This window comes from Notolepis coatsorum (assembly GCF_963971535.1).
Source record: "Notolepis coatsorum genome assembly, chromosome: 18".
In the NCBI taxonomy this organism is placed as follows: domain Eukaryota; kingdom Metazoa; phylum Chordata; class Actinopteri; order Aulopiformes; family Paralepididae; genus Notolepis; species Notolepis coatsorum.
The window spans coordinates 25,462,323-25,479,755 of record NC_140182.1 but is presented as its reverse complement, the minus strand read 5'-3'; the positions used below and the strand labels follow the sequence as shown (position 1 = coordinate 25,479,755).

The following is a 17,433-nucleotide window of genomic DNA, read 5'->3' as shown; positions in this document are numbered from 1 at the left end:
AACAACACATCAGTCAGTCAGTCAGTCAGTGACTCACTGGGTCAGTCAGCTGATGGAGAGAGGAGAGGAGAGGAGAGGAGAGGAGAGGAGAGGAGAGGAGAGGAGAGGAGAGGAGAGGAGAGGAGAGGAGAGGAGAGGAGAGGAGAGGAGAGGAGAGAGGGGAGAGGTGAGGAGAGGAGAGGAGAGGAGAGAGGGGGGAAGAGAGGAGAGGGGAGAGGAGAGGAGAGAGGAGAGGAGATGGGAGAGGAGAGGAGAGAGGGGGGAGAGGAGAGGAGAGGTGAGGTGAGGTGAGGAGAGGAGAGGAGAGGAGAGGAGAGGAGAGGAGAGGAGAGGAGAGGAGAGGAGAGGGGAGGAGAGGAGAGGGGAGAGGAGAGAGGGGGGAAAGGAGAGGTGAGGAGGAGAGGTGAGGAGAGGAGAGGGGAGGAGAGGAGAAGGGAGAGGAGAGGAGAGAGGGGTGAGAGGAGAGGAGAGGTGAGGAGAGGAGAGGAGAGAGGGGGGAGAGGAGAGGGGGGGATGAGGGGAGAGGAGAGGAGAGAGGGGGGAGAGGAGAAGAGAGGAGAGGAGAAGAGAGGAGAGGAGAGAGGGGGGAGAGGAGAGGAGAGAGGAGAGAAGAGGAGAGAGGGGGGAGAGGAGATGCGAAGAGAGGAGAGGAGGGGCTGAGAGGGGAGAGGAGAGGAGAGGAGAGGAGAGGAGAGGAGAGGAGAGGAGAGGAGAGGAGAGGAGAGGAGAGGAGAGGAGAGGAGAGGAGAGGAGGAGAGGAGAGGGGAGGAGAGAGTGGGGGAGAGGAGAAGAGAGGAGAGGGGAGATGTGAGGAGAGGAGAGGAGAGAGGGGGAGGAGAGGAGAGGGGGGAGAGGAGAGAGGGGAGAGGAGAGAGGGGGGAGAGGAGAGGGGAGGAGAGGTGAGGAGAGATTTGATTTGATTTTATTAGGGATCCCCATTAGCTGGTGCGATAGCAACCAGCTAGTCTTCCTGGGGTCCACACACAAAAAAACACAAAAACAATCACCATTGCAAAAAAACAAAATTATTAAAAGTCAGTACACACAATGCATAATGAACCTACTGTAACAATTAATATAGCTAAAATTACATTAGTGTAAAACAAAAACAAAAAACCACTTTACAGTGTTAAAAACAATTTAAAAACAATTTAAGATTCTTTTTAAAAGTGAATCTACTGTAAATGCAGCAGAGGTTCCGAGGCAGGCCATTCCACAGAGTTAATGCTCTAAAAATAAAAGATCTCCCCAGAGCGCTGGTTCTAGGACCTGGCAATTCAAGCTGCCCACTACTGGAACCTCTAGTGTAATGCTCGTGCACAGTATCACAGGAGGAGAGGGGAGGAGAGAGGGGGGGAGAGGAGAGGAGAAGAGAGGAGAGAGGGGGTAGAGGGGGGAGAGGAGAGGAGAGGAGAGAGGGGGGAGAGGAGAGGAGATGAGAGAGGGAGAGGAGAGGAGAGGAGAGGAGAGGAGAGGAGAGGAGAGGAGAGGAGAGGAGAGGAGAGGAGAGGAGAGGAGAGGAGAGGAGAGAGGGGGCAGAGGAGAGGATAGGAGAGGAGAGGAGAGAGGGGGGAGAGGGGGGATAGGAGAGGAGAGGAGAGGAGAGGAGAGAAGATAAAATGAGAGAAGAGAGGACAGGAGAGAAAAGGAGAGGAGAGGAAAGAGAAGAGAAAATTAGAAGAGAAAAGGAGAGAAGAGATAGGAGAGAAAAGGAGAAAAGAGAGGAGAGAAGAGAAAAGGAGAGAAGAGAGGAGAGAAGAGAAAAGGAGAGAAGAGAAAATGAGAGAAGTGAAAAGGAGAGGAGAGAGGATAAGAGAGGAGAGGAAAGAGAAGAGAAAATTAGAAGAGAAAAGGAGAGAAGAGAGAGAAGAGAAGAGGAGAGAAGGAGAGAGACTTGCTCAGTGCAGCAGATATAACGGAGAACAACATGACACTCAGAAGCAGCAGCCTCCTCTCTACCTTGACTCTGAGCTCCTTAAGAGGAGGCGGCAGCAGCAACCCTCTGATCTGGGTGATAATGGGTCCTTCCACCCCCGGCACGATAATGGTGTCTCCCTCCCTCAGAGTCCCGTTGATCAGGATCACATCTATCGTGGTGCCCATACCAGGGAGCACTTTGACCTAGACACACACACAGAGACACACACACACACACAAAAAGAATATCACAGGCGAATGTGAGGATTTGTACACCTGAAAGCATGGGGCAACATGGAAAGTTAAGGACACAGTGGTAGTCAGTTAACCTCTTAACCCATTCCCTGCCACCACTTTGATAATCTTATACCATTCTCCGCCAGTACTGTACGTCTATGGAGATGTTCACCTTCTTTGCAGGGCTATAACTTTTTTAATTGTATTGCTAAATTGACATTACTATGGCCCATTCAACATCGATTATCTATCGTTCAGGATGTAGGAACGTTTAACTTTTTCATTCACACATTCATACGAAAATACCGTCTAGAGTATAAATATGTTTTTATCGTTTTCTGCAGTATTTCCTAGAACGTGAGATATAGACATAAATGCATATTAGATTATCAAATGCCGTTTGATACTGATCAACGGTATATTAAAAATGTGAACTGTACATGGTCCTAAACGTTATGACTGATCATGCGCGGGTGAACGGAGGGGGGGGGGGGGGGTCGTTTATAATTCCGTGACCGACGTTAAATGATTTATGTAGTATGGGTGATATATAGATCAGAGCAGTTTGTATCGAAAATGATAAACAAAAACGCTGAAACTCACGTCAGTCTCCTCGTACCGTTGGGCGATGAGAGTGGAGCAAACAGATCCCAGTTATGTGGTGGGGATCGAGGCGATCCATTTCCGGTTTGTATATTACTAATACACGCCCAAATCATGTAGATTATTGAGTTATGGCAACGGATCCATATCCACGGTGTGTGTATTGAGTCCTGCGACGATAAACGAGTGGCCGGACGGAATAGGGAGACGCACCGGGATCACAAGAGATCCACTTCCGGTTGCAACTTGCCGATCAGCCACCAGGTGGCAGTATTGAAGCGTTGCAGAGTTGTGCTTGCTCACACGGCATCCAACAAGGCTCCGTGAGTGAAATATGAATACCATGGCGAAAATATGAAATATTGATCAGAATCACGTCGTACGCCGTTATTGGCAGAATTCGCATGAACTTGAAACCCGTCGTATGACGTTATTGGCGGGGAAAGGGTTAAGCCCGGAGCCTATTTTCTGAAAATCCGCCTAAGAATACATACCTAAGTAAATGGAATATTGCTCCACTTCTACAAGGTCCATTTGCATATTCTTGGTATCTAGGGACATGTATGTACCTCAGTGAATGTATTCCCAGTGTCAGAAATATCGTCTATTACTAGGCTTGCTTAAATTGTGATGAAACAAAGGAGAATATGAATTATGATTTTTCTTATAGCAGGCTTATAAATTAACTTATTTATTACTTAGTCAGTGCCAATTTGCACATTTATATATATATACATATATTATCTTTCAAATGCCCAAATTCAATTTGGATTTAGTATCACCAGGCGTGCATAAAAACAGATGAAATGAAATCTACTGTAATGTACTGTACTGTTTTATTTTCACAAGGGTGCAACCGTTTTGAAACTAATTTCAGATCTAATTGTTGCTACATGCTAACAATAGGGAAGAGAAACTAACTGCGTTTTCAAATTTGTCAAAAACTTTACCCTTTGTGGTAGAATTATCCCGAATAATAACAGTTATTGAAATAATTCATACAGAACTCTGAACCTTGAACCCATAGAACTTTAGGGGAAGTGTAGTTTTAAAAAATTCCAAGGCAAAGCCATAGGTATGGATGTCCGCTACAAAATGGCAGCAAAAAAACTACAATTCCCATGATGCAAGGTTTTACAAAATGGTCGCCTCTCCCAAAATAACATTGACATTTTGAAAAGGAAAATCTATCTAATAGCACTTTAACCTATTCATAAACAAATGTATTGATGATAATATACATTCTAAATGTTGTTGTGACATGTTCATGATGTTTATACTTGAATACGTTTGAAATTAAAATCGCTAGTTTTATAGAACAGTCCTGAAATATTGATTTATGACCATTATGTCATTATGCCATGGGTGGAAGAGGTTAAGGACACAGTGGTAGAGTCAGTTAAGGACACAGTGGTAGAGTCAGTTAAGGACACAGTGGTTAAGGAGACAGTGGTAGAGTCAGTTAAGGACACAGTGGTTAAGGAGACAGTGGTAGAGTCAGTTAACATATTCGTGGCCAACCACGTATATATACGGGTTTCGGCGCCATGCTTAAAGGGCCAACCACGTATATATACGTGGCTATATACGTGGCTAGGTTGTTTTGGCTTTTATTCCATTGTAATATCCTACTCAATGTCACCGAGCGGCACTGCAGATGTACCCTACTCTTGGAATTCGGAAAAGTGCATTACCGGCCAGATCCTCATAGGGGCGCTGTCTCGATAATGCAGTGTTCCCTGTTACAGACCGGTGTTTTATAATTTTTTATTATGAATGGATTTTTCTGTTAGCCTAAAGCTATGCGTGTAGCCGATCGCGTGAAATAGTTTTTGGGACGCTGAATTCAGTATGCAGTAAAGGAATATATCATCAGCCAATGGACATATGGATCTACCAGATGGCGATCGATAACTGGGAAATCCTTTTTGCAGTCCAACCGGCCACAGGTAAGTGTTACACTCCCAGACCTGCCCAAGGTTGGGAGAGGCAACACCATAGTGACAGTAGAAACAATATGAGTTACTGCCCCACACAGGGGATTGATGGTGGTGTCATGGCGCCATCTGGTGCTCACCTGCAGTTAATGCAGTCAGTGAAGATGCTCTCTGATTGCATTAGAAATATACTGTTGTTACAAGTAGGTTATTTGTTACAAGTGTTGTCTGTTTAGGTTGTTCTTTGTGTTTGGTATTCTTTCCTGTGTTTTGTATCGCCTAGTTCATCTTCCTGTTGTTTTGATTATTGTTTTGTTCTATGTGCCTGTCTCTCCCCAGCTGTTGTGATTGTTAATTGGTTTCAGTATTTATTGCTTGTTGGTTGGTTGAGTTATTGTGGCGTCATTGTCTCCGCGTTGTCCCCGTGTCGTGCCCGTGTTCCCTGCTGTTGTCAAGTACGTTCATGCCTGTCTACCCCTGTCATTTTCTTGTTTTCACTCGTTGTTTTGTTAGTACCAGTGCCTTTCGTTTGTTTTGTATTTTGATTACTCAGTAAAGATCCCTTCATCAAGTATCACCCTTCGTCTCTGTCTCGGTTCTCTCTTCCTTGTCTGCAACTGTGTTCTCCTCACCTTCATCGTCACCCCCGTTCGTAACAGGTAAGATCGATTTGACGTCAATTACAGCCCGATCGGGCCTTGCTCTCATAGCCATCCACCCGGTCAGCGAATTAGGCTACTGAGGCTAATGCCATTATTGGTAATCAATAATCAGAAACGACGTCCCCCGCCCCCCCCCCCCCCCCCCCCTTTCATGCATTCATGGTGGACCATGATACCGACAATATGCATTTAGAGTTTTATCTCGAGCTTGTCTATGGCCGAAACGCCATTCGATTTAACATTATTAGTTTAGTGCCTTGTAACTCGCGTTCCAGGAAATAATAATAATAATAATAATAATAATAATAATAATAATAATAATAATAATAATAATAATAATAATAATAATAATAATAATAATAATAATAATAATAATAATAATGTCTTGGATTTATATAGCGCGCTTCATGATACCCAGAGCACTTCACAGAGTCCATTATTCGTTCATACACAGTCATACCGGTGGTGGTAAGCTACAATTGCAGCCAGAGCTGCCCTGAGGCAGACTCACGGAAGCGTGGCGAATAATCATCGCCTACGGCCCCTCCGACCACCACCAACATTCATTCACATGCATACACATTCATACGAGGCAAGTAGGTTAAGTGTCTTGCCCAAGGACACAACGGCGATGGGATGGACATGGGCTTGAGCGGGATTCGAACCACCAACCCTTCGATCATTGGACGACCCGCTCTACCCCTGAGCCAAAGCCGCCCCACGATATATACCCCAGAACATTCTGCTATAACATTCATATTCAAGACGCTATAAAATGGGAACGTATTGATGAACAAATTATTTATTTAAGGCATATTAAAGGGACGGTTTATAGTGTCAATTGACAATGAGAATGGACAGATAGCAATAATATAAAGTATAGATTTAGCTCTACAAACAGCCTCACGCACAATGAAACCTTGTTATGATATGCTGGCCGTATAGAGTGGGCCCGTCTAATCCCAATGGCCCCGAATGTGTTAAGGACACAGTGGTAGAGTCAGTTAAGGACACAGTGGTTAAGGAGACAGTGGTAGAGTCAGTTAAGGACACAGTGGTTAAGGAGACAGTGGTAGAGTCAGTTAAGGACACAGTGGTTAAGGAGACAGTGGTAGAGTCAGTTAAGGACACAGTGGTTAAGGACACAGTGGTAGAGTCAGTTAAGGACACAGTGGTAGAGTCAGTTAAGGAAACAGTGGTTAAGGACACAGTGGTAGAGTCAGTTAAGGACACAGAGTCAGTTAAGGACACAGTGGTTAAGGAGACAGTGGTAGAGTCAGTTAAGGACACAGTGGTTAAGGAGACAGTGGTTAAGGAGACAGTGGTAGAGTCAGTTAAGGACACAGTGGTTAAGGACACAGTGGTTACGGACACAGTGGTAGAGTCAGTTAAGGACACAGTGGTAGAGTCAGTTAAGGACACAGTGGTAGAGTCAGTTAAGGACACAGTGGTTAAGGACACAGTGGTAGAGTCAGTTAAGGACACAGAGTCAGTTAAGGACATAGTGGTAGAGTCAGTTAAGGACACAGAGTCAGTTAAGGACACAGTGGTAGAGTCTGTTAACCTCTTAAGCATCGGGCAAAAACAGGGCCATTTTAGTTTTTGACGACTGCATACCTTTTTTGCAAAGCTTAACTTTATACTTTATACTTATAGCACATGCATGCATGAGTCTGGTCTCTTTTGAAAGGTAACATTCTGAAGTTGCTAACACAATAAAATCACTTTGAGTGTTAATGAAATAGAGTAACAGAGGTTTGAACACATTGAAGTAAAAATTGTGTGTACTCACATTTCTGTTTACTGGTTGCCAGATTTTTAAGTTCCAGCTGAGAGGTAACAGCTGGAAAACACTGGTTCCATAGCCTGAAGTCTTATGTAGTACAGGTCCAAATTTTATAAATAATCCCACGGAAAATGAGAGTTTGAGAAAGGTTTTTGTAATGTGTGTACCAGTAAAGATACAGCGTGATTATCCAAAATGGCCGTCCACTTCCAAACATTCTGACACTTGAATCAGGACAAAGGACTTCTTCGTCAACTTTCCCCACTTTCCCCACTCTCACCCACCCCTCTGGGATCGCTTTTGAAGCAGACGCTCCTTGGCTACAATGGTGGTCAATCATTTTCGCCATCAGCGGTGATTGGTCAGTTCAGAACCGGACGTGGTCACTTGACGGAGCGCCTGTCAAATAACGCTCGGCGGATATATTGTCTTGTAACTCGAGACCCGAAGCTCGCAATTGGGTGAGTGTGGTGGCGATCGAAAGGCGGGAAATTAAACTTTCAAACAGTGTATTGGTTGATCGGCGAAAAATGCAGACCGGAGCCGGAAAACCAAGAGCAAAGTACCGCGAGTGTGTGGCGGCCCGGTGCTTAAGATGTGTTAACAGTGGTAGAGTCAGTTAAGGACAGTGGTAGGGTCTTTACCTCCATGACCTGGGCGTGGAGCTCATCACAGTGAGCCAGTCTCTTGGCCAGCATGTTCTGAGTGAGGTCCACCAGCAGGGAGATCAGGTTACCCATCCCATCCCCGCTGTGGGCAGAGGTAGGAACCAGAGACACAAACTTCCTGGGGTCTTTATTCTCATAGAACAGTGCTGCATTCAGACCCTGAGAGAGAGAAGGGGGAAGGGGAGAGGGAGAGAGAGAGGGGGGGGGGGGGAGAGAGAGACAGACAGATGAGAGAGAGATGAGAGAGACATAGAGAGAGAGACAGAGAGACAGGTGAGAGATAGATGGAGAGAAGGTGATAGAGACAGACAGATAAATAGATGTATAGTAAGTATCACATTTTAATGTTGGTGAAATTCCTCGTGTAGCTGTGTACCATCTGCCCAATAATCTAATATCAGAATGAGTGCATCTATATATTAAAAGTAATCAACCGCTTTCCACATTCAAATGGTGAGAATGAATGGAATACAAAAATCACAGTACATTATACAACACAGTTCCACTAGCAGAGATGATAAGATACATCATCACAGTACATTATACAACACAGTTCCACTAGCAGAGATGATAAGATACATCATCACAGTACATTATACAACACAGTTCCACTAGCAGAGATGATGAGATACAGTACATTATACAACACAGTTCCACTAGCAGAGATGATAAGATACATCACAGTACATTATACAACACAGTTCCACTAGCAGAGATGATGAGATACAGTACATTATACAACACAGTTCCACTAGCAGAGATGATGAGATACAGTACATTATACAACACAGTTCCACTAGCAGAGATGATAAGATACAGTACATTATACAATACAGTTCCACTAGCAGAGATGATAAGATACAGTACATTATACAACACAGTTCCACTAGCAGAGATGATAAGATACATCATCACAGTACATTATACAACACAGTTCCACTAGCAGAGATGATAAGATACAGTACATTATACAACACAGTTCCACTAGCAGAGATGATAAGATACATCACAGTACATTATACAACACAGTTCATTAGCAGAGATGATAAGATACATCACAGTACATTATACCAGGGGTTCCCAAACTTTTCAGGCCGGGGCCCAGAAAATAAGGCGTCAGAGAGCCGCGGCCCAATGCACATCGTCTGGCTTTTTTTTTTTTTTTTTTTGCCAGGCGACCGATTTTTTAAGCCAAATATCACTTCAATCCTATTAAGTTAGTTCAAGTTAGTTATTCATTTATATGTGCTATTTATGAGAGGGCTAACTTGTTGCAAAATAATAATGATAATAATAATAGCCTCATTAAAATACTATTGTTGCTTCGGTTGTTTTCAGCGTTTTATGTGCATAATCTGTTATTTAGTTTGAAATGTTCGTTGAAATAAGTAGATTTTTCGTTTTTGTTTATTTATTAAGTTAATATAAAACCATATAGTCACATTTTAGAATACAATAGAATAGAATTTTAGAATACAACTAGAAACACTGTCCTGGCATGCTTCTAAGTTCAGTGGCCTGACCAAAAAAATTTAAATAAAAAAATTAAAAATTAAAAAATTAAAAATTAAAAAAATATTTTTTTTATATTTTTATTTTTATTTTTTTTTAATCATCTCGCGGCCCACCCGTGGCTGCTCGCGGCCCACCTTTGGGTCGCGACCCCGACTTTGGGAACCACTGCATTATACAACACAGTTCCACTAGCAGAGATGATAAGATACAGTACAGTACATTATACAACACAGTTCCACTAGCAGAGATGATAAGATACATCACAGTACATTATACAACACAGTTCCACTAGGGGGCGATAAATGATAAGATACAGTGGTGATATCGCGACCTCTGACCTGCTGAGCGAACTCCAAGATGACGGCCTTGACCCTCTCGTTGAACTCGTCCTTGGTGTTCTTCTTCTGCTTCTTCAGCGTGGTCACCACGTCCGTCTCCGGACTCTTCTTCCAGTCGTACAGACGGTCGATCTGAAGGCACAGAGACCAGGGGTTCAAACTGTTCCGCTTGATAAAGGTCCATCGGAGATCATGCACAGTGTTTTAATACAGCAACAAACAACTACTTGCGTCTTACCAGCTGTCAATCTAACAGAATACACACAAGAATAGTATTACAGACAAACATATTCAACCATGAAGAGATAAGAAAAGAGAGAAGAGGGGAGAGGAGAGAAGACGAGAAGAGAGAATAGAAGAGAAGATAATATGAGAGAAGAGAAGAGAGGAGAGAAGGAGATAAGAGAATAGGAGAGAAGAGAAGAGGAGAGAGGAGATAATAGAAGAGAAGAGGAGAGAGAGGAGAGGAGAGGGGAAGAGAGGAGAGAGGAGAGAGGAGAGAAGATAAGAGAATAGGAGAAGAGAAGAGAAGAGAGAAGAGAAGAGGAGAGAAGATAAGAGAATAGGAGAGCAGAGAGGAGAGAAGAGAGGAGAGAAGAGAAGAGAGAAGAGGATAATCAGATCCTCCTCGCATCCCTCGCAGGAATGGGAGTGGCTGGCTCTGCGCTGGCATGACTGACATCCTACCTCGACGACCGCTCCTACCAAGTGTCATGGAGGGGGTCCCTTTTGCCCCCCCCCCCCGCCCCCTTCGGACGGGTGTCCCCCAGGGCTCGGTCCTTGGACCCCTCCTCATCTTCCTCTACACCAAATCTCTGGGTAACATTATCACATCTCATGCTTTCTCGTATCATTGCTACGCCGATGATACTCAACTCTTCCTCTCCTTTCCTCTCTCAGATATCCACGTCTCTGAGCGGATCTCGGCCTGTCTGTCCGACATCTCCGCCTGGATGACGTCCAACCACCTCAAACTGAACCTAAGTAAAACATAATTGCTTCACCTGCCAGCCAAATCCTCCCCCGCTGACCGGCCTTTCCATCACAGTGGAAAATGTAGCTGTGGCCTCGTCCCCGACCGCCAAGAACCTTGGTGTAGTCCTTGACGATCGGCTGAACTTTTCCGCTATGACCAGAACCTACAGATTCCTCCTGAGCGGTGTCACAAGGATAAGCCCCTTCTCCTGACAAAAGAAGCCACTCAACTCCTTGTCCAATCAACAGTCATGTCTCGTCTCGACTACTGCAATCATGCACTGCTCGCTGGTCTACCGACCACCGCCACCAAGCCCCTTCAACTCATCCAGAACGCAGCCGCCCGTCTGATCTCCAACCTACAAAAGTCAGCCCACTTCTTAGGGACCTGCACTGGCTCCCCATCGCCGCACGAATCCGCTTCAAAGACCCTCGACCTGGCATATTGCACGGCTAAGGGAACGGCTTGCGCCTACCTCCGGTCAATGGTCTCCAACTACACACCCTCAAGACCCGTCCAACTTCTCCTTCAGCAGGTTGATGGTTCTAAACCCACCTTGTTGAGGGCCACTATGAAGGGACACTTCTTCTCCTTCAGCAGGTTGATGGACTCCAGTGTCTGAGGCTCCAGCCCGTGCATGATGTCCACCACCAGGATGGCGATGTCACACAGAGAACTGCCCCTATTACGCAGGTTACTGTGGGGAGAGAGAGACACATCTACATGTTACTGTGGAGAGAGAGACACATGTTACTGTGGGGAGAGAGAGACATATCTAGATGTTACTGTGGGCATGGCCATAGCCAGCTATGAGGTAACTATTTGTAACTAAAAAAAAATATATATATATATATATTATATACATTTCTTTTTGATTTTTTTTTTAATATATATTTTTTAAGTTTGGTCAACGACCGGCCCACTACTAGGCTGGGACAGCGGCCCATTGGTACTGACTGACACTGGGCTGGCCCAATCACATCTCTTACTAAGCACCTCCCCACCAGTCGTGCAGGTACATGACTGAGAGGGGGCTGGTACATTACTGAGAGGGGGGCTGGTACATGACTGAGAGGGGGCTGGTACATGACTGAGATGGGGCTGTGGTACATGACTGAGAGGGGGCTGGTAGATGACTGAGAGGGGGCTGGTACATGACAGAGGGGGGCTGGTACATGACTGAGAGGGGGCTGTGGTAGATGACTGAGAGGGGGCTGGTAGATGACTGAGAGGGGGCTGGTATACAGGACTGAGAGGGGGCTGGTACATGACTGAGATGGGGCTGTGGTACATGACTGAGAGGGGGCTGTGGTACATGACTGAGAGGGGGGCTGTGGTACATGACTGAGAGGGGGCTGTGGTACATGACTGAGAGGGGGCTGGTACATGACTGAGAGGGGGGCTGGTACATGACTGAGAGGAGGCTGGTACATGACTGAGAGGGGGCTGGCTGGTATATGACTGAGAGGGGGCTGGTAGATGACTGAGATGGGGCTGTGGTACATGACTGAGAGGGGGCTGGTAGATGACTGAGAGGGGGCTGGTACATGACAGAGGGGGGCTAACGTTAGCCGCGAGCTAGCTAACCATGGAAACGCTCACAGCGAAGTTATTCCACAACACCAGTTCCATTAGTGGGGAAGGGGGGGGGGGGTATATTGATGAGGCTTGACAACAGAGGTTCAAAGATAACTTCACATTTATTGGCTGTTCATTTATATTATATCATCAGGGCTTCTCCAGGTTCCAATGCCATGTTAGTGTTGACTATTTACTCACTTAAAATACGGCTAACAAGACGCTGAAAAAGCAAAAGCGAGTCGAGTCAATTAGGTATCATGCAATGATTTATTTATTTTAAATAACAGTGACTTTCCTTTTTGGATAAGAAAGTCTAGTGCTGGTTGAGCGTACGCATACTTTATGTTGATGGCTTTTGTCTATAATGTGGCCACAAAAATAGAAAGGTTTAATTATTTGGTTTGTTTGCACAAAGTTAATACTTTGACAAATGTTGCCTATATGTTTCAGTGAGTTCGGTCTTTGTGCGCCAAACATTATTTAAGGCAAACCGCTGTAAACTTTTTTTTTTTTTACCAAATAAATGAGAAGCATGTTTAAATCAGCAATGCCTCCCCTCTTGCTGTACCAAAATCTCTCCTAGCTCTAACTGGTCACTGTCAAAATGATGTGCCTGATGTCAAACTGCATCATTCTTTCAGTTTTTGGACAGTATGACTACATCCTTAACACTTTGGGTGCTGTTAACGTGTTAACACGTTTCTGGATCGTTATTTCTTTTATTCGCTATCTCCATTGATAATTCATCGGGCAGCCTGTGCAGGCTGTCCTGAATGGGTCTGAGATCGCAAACGTCGAATAACGCTGCCTAACGCCTTGCGGCCGGTATTGCACTCCATTTGAAACGGTGTGGCTTGGTGTCTGGGCCGAGCTGCGGCGTGGGGGCGGGGTCTAAACACTCGGGCAAGACAAGCGGTTACCACAGTTGCATCGACAAGGCCCCCCCCCCCCCCCCCTGTTCATGTTCAATGCTGGATTACGTTGGAAATATGATCGTGATCAGTACTTGGAATGGCGATCAGATAATTGGATTAATCTTGCGTTGATCCGATAATTATTTCCCCGCGATCAGAGCGTGTGTCTGCGGTGTGTGTGTGTGTGCGGTGTGTGTGTGTGTGTGTGTGGGGGGTGTCCCGTTGGTTGCGATCAAAGCACGGAGGTGCGGCTTCCCCCCCCCCCCCCCCCCCTTTCATGCATCCATGATGAAACATAATACCGATAATCTAGCGTTGATCTCAGATTGATTATTGATCCAGGCGAGAAATGGCACGATTTATAGTGAAATGCAGTAAAACGCTGTTTGGCTGCGTTTCCTGGGATTACACAGAATCACTCTAAAACTATACTCATATTCACCACGGTATAAAACAGAAACGTATGGATGAAAAAATTATCTGTTTTTTGCATCCCGACCGGAAGAAACTCAATGACAATCGACTATGTTATTAGTTATTAGATCCATAGCTATAATATTTAATATAGTTTTAGCACTGCAAACACCGGCATTTATCCCCATTGAACAAAGCGCCGGCACTCACGGCCCACAGCGGCCTCTGGGGAACGGCACTGGATGTGTTAAGAATAACTGAAAAGTTGGATTATTTTTAGGCTATAATTTTATATCTTATGCTGATGTATGGTATTTTTGGAGCGTTACATTTAAAAAATAAAAAAAATAACGTATACCGAACCGAAAACCGTGAGCCCAAAACCGCGATACGAACCGAACCGTGGATTTTGTGAACCGTTCCACCCCTAATATCTACATGTTACTGTGGGGACAGAGAGACACATATCTACATGTTACTGTGGGGACAGAGAGACACATATCTACATGTTACTGTGGGGACAGAGAGACACATATCTACATGTTACTGTGGGGGGACAGAGAGACACATATCTACATGTTACTGTGGGGGGACAGAGAGACACATATCTACATGTTACTGTGGGGGGACAGAGAGACACATATCTACATGTTACTGTGGGGGGACAGAGAGACACATATCTACATGTTACTGTGGGGGACAGAGAGACACATATCTACATGTTACTGTGGGGGGACAGAGAGACACATATCTACATGTTACTGTGGGGGGACAGAGAGACACATATCTACATGTTACTGTGGGGACAGAGAGACACATATCTACATGTTACTGTGGGGACAGAGAGACACATATCTACATGTTACTGTGGGGGGACAGAGAGACACATATCTACATGTTACTGTGGGGGGACAGAGAGACACATATCTACATGTTACTGTGGGGGGACAGAGAGACACATATCTACATGTTACTGTGGGGGGACAGAGAGACACATATCTACATGTTACTGTGGGGGGACAGAGAGACACATATCTACATGTTACTGTGGGGGGACAGAGAGACACATATCTACATGTTACTGTGGGGGGACAGAGAGACACATATCTACATGTTACTGTGGGGGGACAGAGACACATATCTACATGTTACTGTGGGGACAGAGAGACACATATCTACATGTTACTGTGGGGGGACAGAGAGACACATATCTACATGTTACTGTGGGGACAGAGAGACACATATCTACATGTTACTGTGGGGACAGAGAGACACATATCTACATGTTACTGTGGGGGGACAGAGAGACACATATCTACATGTTACTGTGGGGACAGAGAGACGCATATCTACATGTTACTGTGGGGGGGACAGAGAGACACATATCTACATGTTACTGTGGGGGGACAGAGAGACACATATCTACATGTTACTGTGGGGACAGAGAGACACATATCTACATGTTACTGTGGGGGGACAGAGAGACACATATCTACATGTTACTGTGGGGACAGAGAGACACATATCTACATGTTACTGTGGGGACAGAGAGACACATATCTACATGTTACTGTGGGGGGACAGAGAGACACATATCTCAAATCACATGGAATCTGTTGTTTTCTATTCCGATTTGGGCCACTTTTATAATGTAAATGGTAAATGGACTGCATCCTTGAGCAAGACACTTAACCCCTAACTGCTCCTGATGAGCAGGTCGGCACCTTGCACGGCCGCCTCCACCGTCAGTGTGTTAATGAAGGTGAGGCATGTTGTAAAGTGATAAAGGATAAAAGCTGTTATATAAATGCTCTCTCTCTATCTCTCTCTCTCTCTCTCTCTCTCTCTCTCTCTCTCTCTCTCTCTCTCTCTCTCTCTCTCTCTCTCTCACTCACTCTCACTCTCTCTCACTCTCTCTCACTCTCTCTCACTCTCTCTCACTCTCTCTCACTCTCTCTCTCTCACTCTCTCTCACTCTCTCTCACTCACTCACTCTCTCACTCACTCACCTGAAGGACTCGTGGCCAGGTGTGTCGATGATCAGCATCCCAGGGATCTTGATAGATTCTTTGTCAAACTGGAGAGAAGACACAACATTAAGACTTAACACAGCAAATATTGAGATGTATTACCTCGTTTCAGCTGCACATTATGTCCCCAACAGAAAACCTTCTCAACATCTGCATCTAATAATATATATTATATATCATCTGTTTTATCTAATAAGATGTTTCAGTCCGTTCACCTCACTCATTTATTACAGCAAATTGGGATTGTCAAGCAAAATAAATAAACAAACATACATAATATATATATATATTTTTTTTTTTTATTGATACTTGGCATCACTGTATTGATATAATATGGGACTGCAGAATATGGTAGTATGGATCACCCTGCTGGACTATTGACTTGACAATAAAGATATGTAATAAAAAGAAAACGCATCTATAAAGTGTTTAGCCAGTTCATCATCCTTATAATATATATATATATATATATATATATATATATATATATATATATATATATATATATATATATATATATATATATCCTGATATTAAAAAAAAGAGGCTGTTCTTACGTTCCTGACCATCCTGGTCTGGTCTATGATGCAGTCCAGAGGCACGTTAGTGGCTCCTATCTGCTGCGTGATGCCTCCCGCCTCCCCGTCCTGCACGTTAGTGTGTCTCAGCTACAGAGAGAGAGAGAGACAGAGACACACAGAGAGAGAGAGAGAGAGAGAGAGAGAGAGAGAGAGAGAGAGAGAGAGAATAGAGAGAGAGAGAGAAACACGTTAGGCTAGCTTCTCTCTACCGCTTCCAGTCCTTGTGCTAAGCTAGGCTAGCTGCTCTTTACCACTTCCAGTCCTTGTGCTAAGCTAGGCTAGCTTCTCTCTACCATTTCCAGTCCTTGTGCTAAGCTAGGCTAGCTTCTCTCTACCATTTCCAGTCCTTGTGCTAAGCTAGGTTAGCTTCCCTCCACTGTTTTCAGTCCTTGTGTTAAACTATAGGCTAGCTGCTCCCTACAACTTCCAGTCCTTGTGCTAAGCTAGGCTAGTTTGCATCCTGCACACCTCTCTCTGGGGCTACGGAGTGTTAATTTAATGGACATTTCCGTGGTCAGAGACTCTACCTTGTCCAATATCTTGGTCTTCCCCGTGTCGACGTGGCCCAGGCGACGTGGCCCAGGACACACACCACCGGGGCTCTCAGCTTGTCAAAGTTGATGTTCCTGATGTTGTTCGCACGCCGTTTCTATGGTAACATACAGACAACAGTGGCTTAGGAACCCAGGAGACATGAGGAAGAGAGAGAGAGGGGCTTAGGAACCCAGGATACATGAGGAGAGAGAGAGAGGGGCTTAGGAACCCAGGAGACATGAGAAGAGAGAGAGAGAGAGAGAGAGAGAGAGAGAGAGAGACTTAGGAACCCAGAATACATGAGGAGAGAGAGAGGGGCTTAGGAACCCAGGAGACATGAGGAGAGAGAGAGAGGGGCTTAGGAACCCAGGAGACATGAGGAGAGAGAGAGAGGGGCTTAGGAACCCAGGAGACATGAGGAGAGAGAGAGAGAGAGGGGCTTAGGAACCCAGGAGACATGAGGAGAGAGAGAGAGGGGCTTAGGAACCAGGATACATGAGGAGAGAGAGAGAGGGGCTTAGTAACCCAGGAGACATGAGGAGAGAGAGGAGAGAGAGAAAGGGGCTTAGGAACCCAGGAGACATGAGGAGAGAGAGAGGGGCTTAGGAACCCAGGATACATGAGAAGAGAGAGAGAAGCTTAGGAACCCAGGAGACATGAGGAGAGAGAGAGAAGCTTAGGAACCCAGGAGACATGCGGAGAGAGAGAGGGGCTTAGGAACCCCAGGATACATGAGGAGA

General features: G+C 45.1%; 1 protein-coding gene across 1 annotated transcript in view; it reads right to left on the bottom strand.

Annotated features, from left to right (window-relative positions):
- Positions 1 to 17,433, bottom strand: part of LOC311245281 (eukaryotic translation initiation factor 5B-like) — a gene marked incomplete at both ends in the record, with an annotated part of 69,136 nt that overhangs the window by 35,007 nt on the left and 16,696 nt on the right. Inside the window, 8 exon segments of the mRNA XM_084335117.1 lie at positions 1,960 to 2,121; positions 7,787 to 7,969; positions 9,664 to 9,795; positions 11,195 to 11,336; positions 15,558 to 15,625; positions 16,136 to 16,246; positions 16,687 to 16,740; positions 16,743 to 16,808. Coding sequence (XP_084191243.1) covers positions 1,960 to 2,121; positions 7,787 to 7,969; positions 9,664 to 9,795; positions 11,195 to 11,336; positions 15,558 to 15,625; positions 16,136 to 16,246; positions 16,687 to 16,740; positions 16,743 to 16,808 — 918 coding nt within the window.